This window comes from Taudactylus pleione, unplaced genomic scaffold (assembly GCF_031769625.1).
Source record: "Taudactylus pleione unplaced genomic scaffold, aTauple2 ptg000361l, whole genome shotgun sequence".
NCBI classification, from domain to species: domain Eukaryota; kingdom Metazoa; phylum Chordata; class Amphibia; order Anura; family Myobatrachidae; genus Taudactylus; species Taudactylus pleione.
Window position 1 is genome coordinate 1,195,080 of NW_028284762.1, and position 13,707 is coordinate 1,208,786.

The 13,707-nt window shown below is 44.3% G+C and overlaps 1 protein-coding gene across 1 annotated transcript in view; it reads left to right on the plus strand.

The window, feature by feature from the left end:
- The window catches only part of MAEL (maelstrom spermatogenic transposon silencer), a 62,077-nt gene that overhangs the window by 16,699 nt on the left and 31,671 nt on the right, over positions 1–13,707 (plus strand). Inside the window, exon 2 of the mRNA XM_088444390.1 lies at positions 3,037–3,135. Within this exon, the coding sequence (XP_088300516.1) occupies positions 3,037–3,135 (99 nt within the window). The remainder of the gene's footprint in view (positions 1–3,036; positions 3,136–13,707) is intronic.

A 13,707-nucleotide genomic window follows, 5' to 3' on the forward strand; every position in this document is an offset into this window, starting at 1 on the left:
TGTATCACTCCTGTTCGTCTGCCCCTCCCTTAAAGAATGTAAGCTCTTTCGAGCAGGGCCCTCTACCCTCTTGTGCTTCTCCCTACTGTCCTTTAATCTCTTACTCCCATTAGGGCAACCAACACTCGGCTGCTTATGTGGGCGTAAAGGTCTCTAATATACCAATGTTTATTATACATGTCCATGTCCTGCTTTGTATTGTAAGTCACTGGTTACTTATTTGTTCATGTACTTTGTAAGGCGCTGTGGAACACTTGTGGCGCCATATAAATAAATGATGATATAATAATACCCTATGGACCCTGAAGTAGAAAATAAGAGATATGCTAAGAACTTACCTTTGTTATTTCTATTTCTACGAAGTCCATAGGGTTCCACAGGACTCCCGCCCTGTAGCACCTGTACTGCTGATGGGCTTTGATCTGGTCACCGGTTTTTCCGTCTCCTTCTGGTGAGAATGTGATTCTTGTGTGTTCCAGACTTTCTTCTGTTCTCCTCCTCCGGTCTATGGCTTGTTACGATACTGATTTACCTTGGCTCGGGGGCGGGGTATAGGAGAGGGACCCCGTTGCATCCTGGGAGGCTGAAAATTAACTCTGTGGTGTCCGATGCCTGACGTCATCACCTATACCCCAAGGTATCCTGTAGAACCCTATGGACTTCGTAGAAATAGAGATAACAAAGGTAAGTTCTATATATATATAAAATCAATCACTACTGGGAGAGGCCATCTTACATGTGATGTATCATGTACCTGCACAGACTCCTCTCCGCACCCCACCAACCTGTAACACATCTAATATAATATATATAAACCTGTAACACATATATAATATATATAAACCTGTAACACTTATACAGTATATGTATTTATATTTTATAGCGCACTACTGGGAGAGGCCATCTTACATGTGATTAATCCTCCTATGTGTAACATGTCAGTATGCTGTATTTACTGTCCTGGGAGAGACCAGCTATAATAACATGTCAGTATGCTGTATGTACTGTCCTGGGAGAGAACAGCTATAATAACATGTTAGTATGCTGTATGTACTGTCCTGGGAGAGACCAGCTATAATGTGTAACATGTCAGTATGCTGTATGTACTGTCCTGGGAGAGACCCGCTATAATAACATGTTAGTATGCTGTATGTACTGTCCTGGGAGAGACCAGCTATAATAACAACATGTCTGTATGCTGTATGTACTGTCCTGGGAGAGACCAGCTATAATATGTCAGTATGCTGTATGTACTGTCCTGGGAGAGACCAGCTATAATAACATGTCTGTATGCTTTATGTACTGTCCTGGGAGAGTCCTGCTATAATATGTCAGTATGCTGTATGTACTGTCATGGGAGAGACCAGCTATAATATGTCAGTATGCTGTATGTACTGTCCTGGGAGAGACCAGCTATAATAATAACATGTCAGTATGCTGTATGTACTGTCCTGGGAGAGACCAGCTATAATAACATGTCAGTATGCTGTATGTACTGTCCTGGGAGAGACCAGCTATAATAATATGTCGGTATGCTGTATGTACTGTCCTGGGAGAGTCCTGCTATAATATGTCTGTATGCTTTATGTACTGTCCTGGGAGAGTCCTGCTATAATATGTCAGTATGCTGTATGTACTGTCATGGGAGAGACCAGCTATAATATGTCAGTATGCTGTATGTACTGTCCTGGGAGAGACCAGCTATAATAATAACATGTCAGTATGCTGTATGTACTGTCCTGGGAGAGACCAGCTATAATAACATGTCAGTATGCTGTATGTACTGTCCTGGGAGAGTCCTGCTATAATATGTCAGTATGCTGTATGTACTGTCCTGGGAGAGACCAGCTATAATATGTCAGTATGCTGTATGTACTGTCCTGGGAGAGACCAGCTATAATAATAACATGTCAGTATGCTGTATGTACTGTCCTGGGAGAGACCAGCTATAATAACATGTCAGTATGCTTTATGTACTGTCCTGGGAGAGTCCAGCTATAATAACATGTCTGTATGCTTTATGTACTGTCATGGGAGAGACCAGCTATAATATGTCAGTATGCTGTATGTACTGTCCTGGGAGAGACCAGCTATAATAACATGTCAGTATGCTGTATGTACTGTCCTGGGAGAGACCCGCTATAACAGGGATGGGGAACCTCAGGCCCGGGGGCTGTATAAGGCCATCGGAATCATGTGCTCCGGCACTCAGAGTTTTTTTCTGCTCGCCTCATCTGGCTAACACTGCGCCTAGAATGCACCCTGCAGCCAGAACCTATGCAGCAGTGCCGCCTGAAGCGTCCTTAGGACGTAATCGAGCCTGCATCCGTGTCCTATCGCACTCGATCTAATGAATATGCCAATCATTACATCATGCACGATAAATCATTAGAACATGCACGATAGATTGGGTGAACATCATGCAGCTTTTGCTGCACATCGTTCACTTCAGCTGCCGGAGAGCGTTCAAGGGAGATTGCATACGACATCGGATCGTTTGCAAATCGCTCCGTGTATGGGCACCTTGAGAGTTTTTTGATTTTGGGAGATGAAAAGAAAAAAAATCTGTAACCTGCTGGGCGTGCCAGCCAAAAACGTATTACCGAACAACCATTGATGGTTCTGATGAATAATTCTTCTATTCCCATCTCTACCAAAAGTTCCTGTTTGCAAAATCCATTCTGCCCAAATGATACCTTCTAAATCGTGATGCATGTAGTAAATATCCATGTAAATCGGGACTGTTCCCACTATGGACAGTTTGTACACCTATATATGACTTGGCTCATAGAAACAACTCTAAATTATGGACCGGCCAAGGTCTTTCTGGGCAGACTCCTGTATCCTTAATGATTTACTTCCACTCCATCTACTAAGTCTTCGGCTATTCCTTCCCTACAAGAAGCATTAAGCAAACTGGTGTAGTACTCCCTCTGCATCAGATACATTATAAAGATCATTTCATATAGAACCTGGTGACTGGTTTTCCAAGATTTGTCTTGTTGCAATTTGCTAAAGTGTGTTTTTACATTTTAGATGTTGAGCGTTGAAGAGAAAGAGAGATATGCTGAAAGAGCCAAAGCGTGGAGGAGCCGCGAGGTGGAGGAGCCAAGCCCCAAAGCTGATCTTGAGCAAGTAAAATCTTGGGGGCTGTTAGAATACTGCTAGTTGTCAGGCCTTTGTGTCTTGTAGTTGGTACCGAATAATATGCAGTCTCCGTGCTGGGGAAGACATCACTCTCTCATCTATACTAATATAATAAGAACGTTGTGTCTGTCTGTCTGTTCCAAGTTGGCGCAAAAACTACTGAACCAATTTTGATGAAAATTATAATTTCGTAGTGGGAACTCATAGAAATAACCTGCACTTTGTTTCCTCTCAATCTGTTAAGGTAAAAGCTGAGCAATAACCAAAACAAAATGTATTCCCATCATCAATGCAAGAGACAGGTGTGACACCATGCGCACGGCTGGTGTGGGGGGGGAGAGGTGCTTTGGGCCCGTGGTTACTTGAGTAGGAGAGGTTGCTTGGCAGTATGTGCACAGGGCACACAGTGACATTGGTGTGAGAGGTGGGTGAATAGGAGAGGTTACATAGCAGTCTGTGCACAGGGCACACAGTGACATTGGTGTGAGTGGTGGGTGAATATGAGAGGATACATAGCAGTCTGCACAGGGCACACAGTGACATTGGTGTGAGTGGTGGGTGAATATGAGAGGATACATAGCAGTCTGCACAGGGCACACAGTGACATTGGTGTGAGTGGTGGGTGAATAGGAGAGGATACATAGCAGTCTGTGCACAGGGCACACAGTGACATGTAGTGGTGGGTGAATAGGAGAGGTTACATAGCAGTATGCACAGGACACACAGTGACATTGGTGTGAGTGGTGGGTGAATAGGAGAGGTTACATAGCAGTCTGTGCACAGGGCACACAGTGACATTGGTGTGAGTGGTGGGTGAATAGGAGAGGTTACATAGCAGTCTGTGCACAGGGCACACAGTGACATTGGTGTGAGTGGTGGGTGAATAGGAGAGGTTACATAGCAGTATGTGCACAGGACACAGTGACATAGGTGTGAATGGGTGAATAGGAGTGGTTACATAGCAGTCTGCACAGGGCACACAGTGACATTGGTGTGAGTGGGTGAATAGGATAGGTTACATAGCAGTCTGTGCACAGGGCACACAGTGACATTGGTGTGAGAGGTGGGTGAATAGGAGAGGTTACATAGCAGTCTGTGCACAGGGCACACAGTGACATTGGTGTGAGTGGTGGGTGAATAGGAGAGGTTACATAGCAGTCTGCGCACAGGGCACACAGTGACATAGGTGTGAGAGGTGGGTGAATAGGAGAGGTTACATAGTCTGTGCACAGGGCACACAGTGACATTGGTGTGAGTGGTGGGTGAATATGAGAGGATACATAGCAGTCTGCACAGGGCACACAGTGACATTGGTGTGAGTGGGTGAATAGGAGAGGTTACATAGCAGTCTGTGCACAGGGCACACAGTGACATAGGTGTGAATGGGTGAATAGGAGAGGTTACATAGCAGTCTGTGCACAGGGCACACAGTGACATTGGTGTGAGAGGTGGGTGAATAGGAGAGGTTACATAGTCTGTGCACAGGGCACACAGTGACATAGGTGTGAGTGGTGGGTGAATATGAGAGGATACATAGCAGTCTGCACAGGGCACACAGTGACATTGGTGTGAGTGGGTGAATAGGAGAGGTTACATAGCAGTCTGTGCACAGGGCACACAGTGACATAGGTGTGAATGGGTGAATAGGAGAGGTTACATAGCAGTCTGTGCACAGGGCACACAGTGACATTGGTGTGAGAGGTGGGTGAATAGGAGAGGTTACATAGTCTGTGCACAGGGCACACAGTGACATAGGTGTGAGTGGTGGGTGAATATGAGAGGATACATAGCAGTCTGCACAGGGCACACAGTGACATTGGTGTGAGTGGGTGAATAGGAGAGGTTACATAGCAGTCTGTGCACAGGGCACACAGTGACATAGGTGTGAATGGGTGAATAGGAGAGGTTACATAGCAGTCTGCGCACAGGACACACAGTGACATAGGTGTGAATGGGTGAATAGGAGAGGTTACATAGCAGTATGTGCACAGGACACACAGTGACATAGGTGTGAGAGGTGGGTGAATAGGAGAGGTTACATAGCAGTCTGTGCACAGGGCACACAGTGACATTGGTGTGAGTGGTGGGTGAATAGGAGAGGTTACATAGCAGTCTGTGCACAGGGCACACAGTGACATTGGTGTGAGAGGTGGGTGAATAGGAGAGGTTACATAGCAGTATGTGCACAGGACACACAGTGACATTGGTGTGAGTGGTGGGTGAATAGGAGAGGATACATAGCAGTCTGCACAGGGCACACAGTGACATAGGTGTGAGAGGTGGGTGAATAGGAGAGGTTACATAGCAGTCTGTGCACAGGGCACACAGTGACATTGGTGTGAGTGGTGGGTGAATAGGAGAGGTTACATAGCAGTCTGTGCACAGGGCACACAGTGACATTGGTGTGAGTGGTGGGTGAAGGTGCAGCTGCCACCAGTCTGTATAGCGCTGCTGGTCACGTGGGTGACTCCTACGACAGGGCCCCTATGCAAATCAGTGAAGCCACCGGCAACAGCTAGTTGCCTATAAATCTGTAAATCATTCTCGATGTGATGTTCTGGATGGGAAATAAATGTAATAGTAAAGAAATAACTAAAATCCCACCTGCAACATTTCTGCGGTAGGGCTGTGGTCAGATTAATGGTAGTTTTCCCTGTGTCAGTGCAGACTACGCTTTCTGAGTTTTAGGTGAAGCCTCTTTTACTTCATGAATGCCTGGCAGCCCTGACAGTGGGTTAGACGGTTTCTTATGCTGGGTACACACTGGACGATCTGTTCAGCGAACGATCTCCCTTGAAATTCCTGGTGTGCTGGATGAACGGTATTGTTCATCCACACACCAAAGATATCACCCACGATTGCAAACCCCTATGGAAAATGCACAATATCGTCCAGATGGGCCTCTATGCATACCCGATGTCATTATCGACCAGCGGGAGCATGCATCGTTGGTCGTTCATTGCATACACTCGGAACGATATATCGTTGAACAATATCGTTATGTTTCATCTCGTAGCGATATATCGTTCCGTGTGTATGCACCTTAAGTTACTTAGAGACTGATGTATTTTAAAAAAAACTCCCCAGATGGCTTGTAATGCAGCACGTGTGTTTTTCATGCCTCTAAGCTGGCTAGGTTAGGTAGCATTTTGCTTTTCTTTCTGTAGTGCAGGGGCTTTACTTCTCATTGGCCCTAGCAATGCACCGTCTGAAGCTGCTGACAGAGAACAGGCTGGCTAACCCAGGTACACCGGTCTGCTGTCTCAGGGCTCCATTTAACACCTATACTAAATACCGGCGGAATATTTTGTTTAGGATCGCTGCTGACAATGGGCTACTAAGTTTTGTGCCTCCGCACTTTCTCCCGCCAGGAACTCTGCAAAGCCTCAAAGTCTTCACTGAAGCCAGAAAGGCTGTTGCTGGGTCCCCCCATTGCTGGTTATGGGAACCCTACAAGCTAACGCCATCTGCAGATGGTCTAAGTGGTACAGTCACAAACCGCAGCCATATCCCCGAAAGTAAGTGCTATAGGGGCTATGGCTTGTTCCTAAGATCCCTAAGGGAGCAAACTTGGATGTGGTGATTTTCATTAAGTATGACTGAATTAGAGACCGTTGCTTTGCACATACCCCCCCACAGTGTCCTATAGGAAGCACCAGACCAGTTAAACGGAGCCAGGATATCTGAGCAGTCTCTAACTCAGCAGTTCCTGAAAAGCACTTATGCGTGTAGCAGGATGGGACCAGCGACCGATCTCAAACTGATGAGACTCCCGCTCGAGGTAAGATCCTAAGCGTGGGTGCTTTTATGTATGCACTGAACACGGAAAGTTAGATTAGTAACAAGTGTAGGATATTCGGAAGAAGGAGAACTTACCACATCAGTTAGACTGGGCAGCCTGTAATGGAAGTTTCCTACTGGAAATTAAAGCATTTTTTGCATAAACTGCGATTCTCAGACTAGGGCAAGAAATCGTCCTCTTGAACAATTCAAAGAGATATTTGCATGGATGAAGGATATTAATGTCGCTAAAGAAGATCTTTGTCAGACATAGGCCCGTATTTTGCCTCTTTCCGAAGGATTGCCCTATTCCAGTGGTTCCCAAACGCGGTCCCCAGGACCCCACACACAGGTCACGTTTTCCAGGTCACCCAGCAGGTGCACAGGTGTAACCATTACTCACTGACACATTTTAAAAGATCCACAAGTGGAGATAATTATTTCACTTGTGATTCTGCATGCAAGAAAACCTGGAAAACATGCACTTTTTGGGGTCCTGAGGACCGAGTTTGAGAACCTGTGCTCTATTCAAATCCAGGACGTTTTTGTCTGGGCGAAAACACTTTATTAACTCCAAAATAAACTAGAACCCATTTAAAACCTCTTGTGATAAAGGATTTACAGATGTGATGATATGAGTAGCGTATCGTAATTTTGTGTCTTATGCTGGGTACACACTAGACGATAAGTTGGCGGATCAGACCGACATTCCGGGCACATCTTCTAGTGAGTACCCACTATGTCACTGGCGATGGGCTGAAGTAGCGGTAAGAAGGGACACCTCTGTAATCCATAAGGTATGGGAACATATTGTATTGCACAGGTTCTCAAACTCTGTCTTCAGGACCCCAAACAGTGCATATTTTCCAGGTCTCCTAAAAGAATCACAAGTAAATTAATTCCTGCACCTGTGGGTCTTTTAAAATGTGGCAGTGAGTGTATATCGGGAAGCCGGCTGCCGGAATCACGACTATATCTAGACGCCTGTCATTTCCCCGATCTAAGTGATGCCGGGCGCCGCGGGGGGGGGGGGGGGGGGGGGGGGGGGGCGGCGGGGAGGAGGGTTAGGTTTAGGGCACCCGAGGGGGACTTAGGGTTAGGCACCCTTAGGGAGGGTTGGGGTTAGGCACCCCCCGGGGTCTTAGGTTTAGGCAGCGGGGAAGGGGGGGGGTTTAGGGTTAGGCACTTAGTGGGTGGATTAGGCTTAGGCACTTAGTGGGGGGATTAGAGTTAGGCACTTGGGGGGGGGGGGGGGAGGTTAGGGTTATGCACCCCTAAGGAGGGTTAGGTTAGTTTATACTAGGGATGTGCAGGCTCGGTTCGACTCGGTTCCGTTCGTTTTTTTTTACCGAATAGCCGGCGGTATTTCATACCGATTCCCACCTGTACACCTGCTGGTGGTGACTTGGAAAACGTGAACTGTGTGGGGTCCTGAGGACTGAGTTTGAGAACCACTGTCGTATTGTATGCGTGCGTCCATTGTGTGTTCTGCCATGGTGTAATGAACGAGAGAACTTGAATTATAGTTACCTGATAATTCATTGTCTTTGATATACTCCATGGCAACCCGAGTTTTCCACCCATGTTATTTAGATTTTATAATTTTCAGAGACTGCTCGTGTAGTTGTACGCTGGAAGTGGGGAAGCCGCGTTGCATACCATTCGAGGGTGTGGGGGATAGATATATAGCATTGCCAATGTCCAGATGGCACTCACAAAAAGCATACATTCATGCTGCTGGGGTGCGTAGTCTCAGACATAACTGTTGGAACAAAAACATATGCTAATATAGAGAGAGCACTCACCAGTCTAATCTATGCAAAAATTGATAGACGTTTGTTCACTCACATAGCGTCAATATTGTACATGTCGACGTTTCGGGCCTCACTGGACACTTTATCAATACCCACAGACCAAAGAGTTGCGTGCGACGGCATATATATATATATATATATATATATATATATATATATATATATATATATATATATATATATATAGTAAGGTGCATAAATATTGGGACATTGACAGAATTTTCATATTTTGGCCTCTATTCACCACCACAATGGCTTTGAAATGAAACAAACAAGATGTGCTTTAACTGCAGACTTTCAGATTTAATTTGAGGGTAATTACATCCAAATCAGGTGAACGGTTTCTATATGTAACTCCCACTTTTTAAGGAGCCAAAAGTAATGGGACTATCAACTCAAAAGCTATTTCATGGACAGGTGTGGGCTATTCCCTCGTTATTTCATTATCAATTAAGCAGGTAAAAGGTCTGGAGTTGATTCTAGGTGTGACATTTGCATTTGGAATCAGTTGCTGTCGACTCTCAATATGAGATCCAAAGAGCTGTTATTATCAGTGAAGCAAGCCATCATTATTCTGAAAAATCAAAACAAACCCATCAGAGAGATAGCAAAAAGATTAGGTGTGGCCAAATCAACTGTTTGGAACATTCTTAAAAAGAACGAATGCATCGGAGAGCTCAGCAATACCAAAAGACCCGGAAGACCACGGAAAACAACTGTGGTGGATGACAAAATAATTATTTCCCTGGTGAAGAAAAACCCCTTCACAACAGTTGGCCAAATCAAGAACACTCTCCAGGTGGTAGGTGTATATGTGTCAAAGTCAACAATCAAGAGAAGACTTCACAAGAGTGAATATAGAGGGTTCACCACAAGATGTAACCCATTGGTGAGCCACAAAAACAGGAAGACCAGATTAGAGTTTGCCAAACAACATCTAAAAAAAGCCATTACAGTTCTGGAACAACATCCTATGGACAGATGAGACAAAGATCAACTTGTACCAGAGTGATGGGAAGAGAAGAGTATGGAGAAGGAAAGGAACTGCTCATGATCCAAAACATACCACCTCATCAGTGAAGCATGGTGGTGGTAGTGTCATGGCGTGGGCATGTATGGCTGCCAATGGAACTGGTTCCCTTGTATTTATTGATGATGTGACTGCTGACAAAAGCAGCAGAATGAATTCTGAAGTGTTTCGGGCAATATTATATGCTCATATTCAGTCAAATGCTTCAGAACTCATTGGACGGCGCTTCACAGTGCAGATGGACAGTGACCCGAAGCATACTGCAAAAGCAACCAAAGCGTTTTTTAAGGCTAAAAAGTGGAATGTTATGCAATGGCCAAGTCAATCCCCTGACCTGAATCCGATTGAGCATGCATTTCACTTGATGAAGACAAAACTGAAGGGAAAATGCCCCAAGAACAAGCAGGAACTGAAGACATTTGCAGTAGAGGCCTGGCAGAGCATCACCAGGGATGAAACCCAGCGTCTGGTGATGTCTATGCGTTCCAGACTTCAGGCTGTAATTGCCTGCAAAGGATTTGCAACAAAGTAGTCTCTAATAGAGTTGTAGGGCACCCGCCAATTTTTTATATATATATAAATTACAGGGGTATTTTGGATATTGGAATATATCTATACCATATTGAAATGTCTTCAGGTGCATACACACGTAACTATTTTTTTGAACGATTTGTTGATAACGACGTCGTTATCATTAAATCGTTCAACAAAATCATTCAGTTTGAGTTATAACGATTAACGATAATCACAAATGCGCACTCCCGTTTGTAGTTATCGTTCATCGTCCATTTCAGACTGTCCAACGTGACGATTTTCATTAAGGGAAGGAACATTATTCATTCATTGTTCAAAAAATCGTTCATTACACTTCAAAAAATCGTACACTTTTTCAAGGGAAAATCGACAGAAAATCGTTGGTTACAAAATCGTTCCGTGTGTATGCACCTTTGGGAATAGGGTCCAAATCTAAACACAGAATGCATTTGTTTTATATACATCTTATACACACAGCCTTAAGGTAATTTTATACTTTATTTGTAATAATTTTGTGCCTTAAACAATGTTTGTGTACATTGAACCATCAAAAAGCAAAGGTTTCACTATCCCAGTCATGCTAAAAATATTCCGTATTTTGGAATATTTGGATATGGGAGACTCAACCTGTGTGTTATTTTATAACTCTTAAAAGAATTTTTTATCTTAAATTATAGAAATACCCTCTAGGAAGAGGGTAATACAATATCTAGCCCTAAAACATCAGAAGTACATCACTGGACTTTAATATTTTTATTTTTTTTTTTTCTCTAAAAACACTGGAACCCCTAACACTGAAATTGGATTACATTCACCAATTTTCTTCAAGAAAATATCTGGTACGCATATAAGAGGGGTTACCCTTTGTGTGTCTACCCTAATTCACTTAATTTATTACACTATTAGGTGCTTTTTCCCCTCTCCCATTCTCTAGATCTACTTAGCTGTCTTGTCCAAACCAGTACCTTGAGGAGAAAGCTGCCACCTCTTATGGAGCATACACACGGTCAGATTTGTCAGACTTGTCAGATTTGTCAGATGAACGATTTGAACGATTTTTGACTGCATTCACCTTGAAAAAGGCGTCAGAAGGACGTTGAAACGCATTGGTGCTTGATTTTGCTACATCTACCCGGTTTTTGATTCCTGGAGTCTCATCACTGGCTCTCTCTGCACGTCTACACACCGTGCCTGGCAAGCTTTAAGCCATTCTATCAGCTTGCAGTGGAATATCCTCCATACCCATCCGGGACGCAGAGCCCTCTGTTCCTTTCCCCCTGACACGGAGCCTCAGAGCGGCGTCATTCAATTCTTCCCAAGTCTCCCCGCTGGTCGGGTAGAGCACGTGCATCTTGGTCAGACGACCCATTCACTCATAGAGCACGGAGTACATTGTTTTGCCCCTCCTGTGCCGGACCTGGAGCACTAGAGCGACCACCCACTCCCCTCTGCATCTCCATCGTCAGCTGGGTCGAGATCGGGAGGTCTGCCATCTTCAGCCACGGTAACCATCATCCACATTGTATTCATATACCCAGATCTGGGTCTGATCCAACTATACGGAAGGTAATATCGACACCCATTTATTACTTTGTAACTTTTATACCGGATGATGAACTAATCAACATCAGTTCAAAAAATATATTTGTGTATGGAGGAATTCTTCAGAGGGTTTCACCAAATGTTGTTCAAAAGTCCGGGACTCTATATTCATACATTTTAGGAACCATTATTTACATGCAATTTCATTATTTACATGTGTGTTTTATTGCTCTTATTGAATTTATAAGCATTGGCTGCTTTGTCTTAATAAAGATATAATTCATTTATTATATACATTGTTGCTACTGGTTTGAGTGATTTTTAATTATACTAACAGAATCTGCATTAAAATGAATGGAATCGTCCAAGTCTGACTGCAAACACATCACATGTCAGATATCGTTATCTGACAAACGGGAACGCGCATCGTTCATCGTCCATCGTTCAGGCATGTCAGATATGTCAGATTTTCCTTCAGATATGAACGACTGAACGATTTTTAAATCGTTATCGTTCATATCTGAAGGAAAAATCTGACCGTGTGTATGCACCATTACATGGCAGAGAAGTGTGTTTGTCTTCCATGGACACGTTTGAATATTATTTGGTATACTAAAATGTCTGGAAGCACCAGGTGCCTAGACTATTGTAAATAAAAAGATATATACACAGCGCTGTGGAGGTGTAGATAATAAAAAATGTGCCCAAATGTTTGAAAAAAATAAGTAAACAATATTTATTTAGCATAACATGGTATACTGACCCTTGTGGTTCTAAACATACAACATTAATAGAGATGAGCATGATCATCATAAAAATGTACAAATGATAATATATATATATAGTATAAAATAAGAAGAGATCCACAACAGAAGGAAATTTATAAGGAAAATCCTTTTGATTTTTGAAAGTTCCTTTGGTCAATTGCACTCCAAAAAAAATGTCAATTTGAATATGTGAATTCACAGTGTAGCTCCGTTTAGACACAATGGCCCTCATTCAGAGCCGTACGCTCTGAGCAGAGCGCACGCTCTGAATGAGGGCCGGCCTCCATGAAAATGGAGCGTCCTTCTGGACGCTCGTATAGCTGTGGGTCACCACCCACAGGCTATACGAGCGTGCATTTTGATGGCGGCGATGGTCGAGACCATCGCGACCATCGAATTTGAGAGCCGGAGCCTGCGGTTGAGGTTTTCAACCGCAAGCTCCGGAGTGATTTTGGCTCTATCAGAGCCAAAATCACTCCCACTGACATCACTAGTGATGTCAGTGGGCCGGCTTCTGACGGGAGGCGTTCCCGTGGGAACGCCCCCGTCAGGGAGGCACGCCTACCAAAGGGGGCGTGCTGTCAATCAACATTGACAGCACGCCCCCTTTGATCGGACACAACGAGCGAAGGACTTTCCTTCGCTCGTCGCGTCTGGCGCATGCGCGCGACGGAGCTCCCTCCGTCGTGCGCATGCTCAGTCCAGAACATCGACCCACTTGCGAGCGGACAGCCGCTCGCGAGTGGGTCTGAATCAGGCCCAATGTTCCAAATAAATGTATCCAAAAAAATGTTAATAAAGATATATGGATCCACAATGCAAATAAATTGAGAACGTTTATTGGAATTCAATTATAGGTAGCTCCGTTGAGACACTAAATGTTCCAAGTAAATGTATCGATGAAAGGTGAAATCCTTCTAGAATGGTTATGTTATTCCAGCCTTAAAGGAATTATGCCGTGTGATGGATGTGCCGGCGGTATAATTAATACCAGAAGAACAATGTAGCAGGGCTACCAGTGTGTGGGTAAGGAAAAACAAATCTTTTTACCTCCTTCTTCCCACGGAAGGAACCGCCGTGAGTGTCTCTTGTT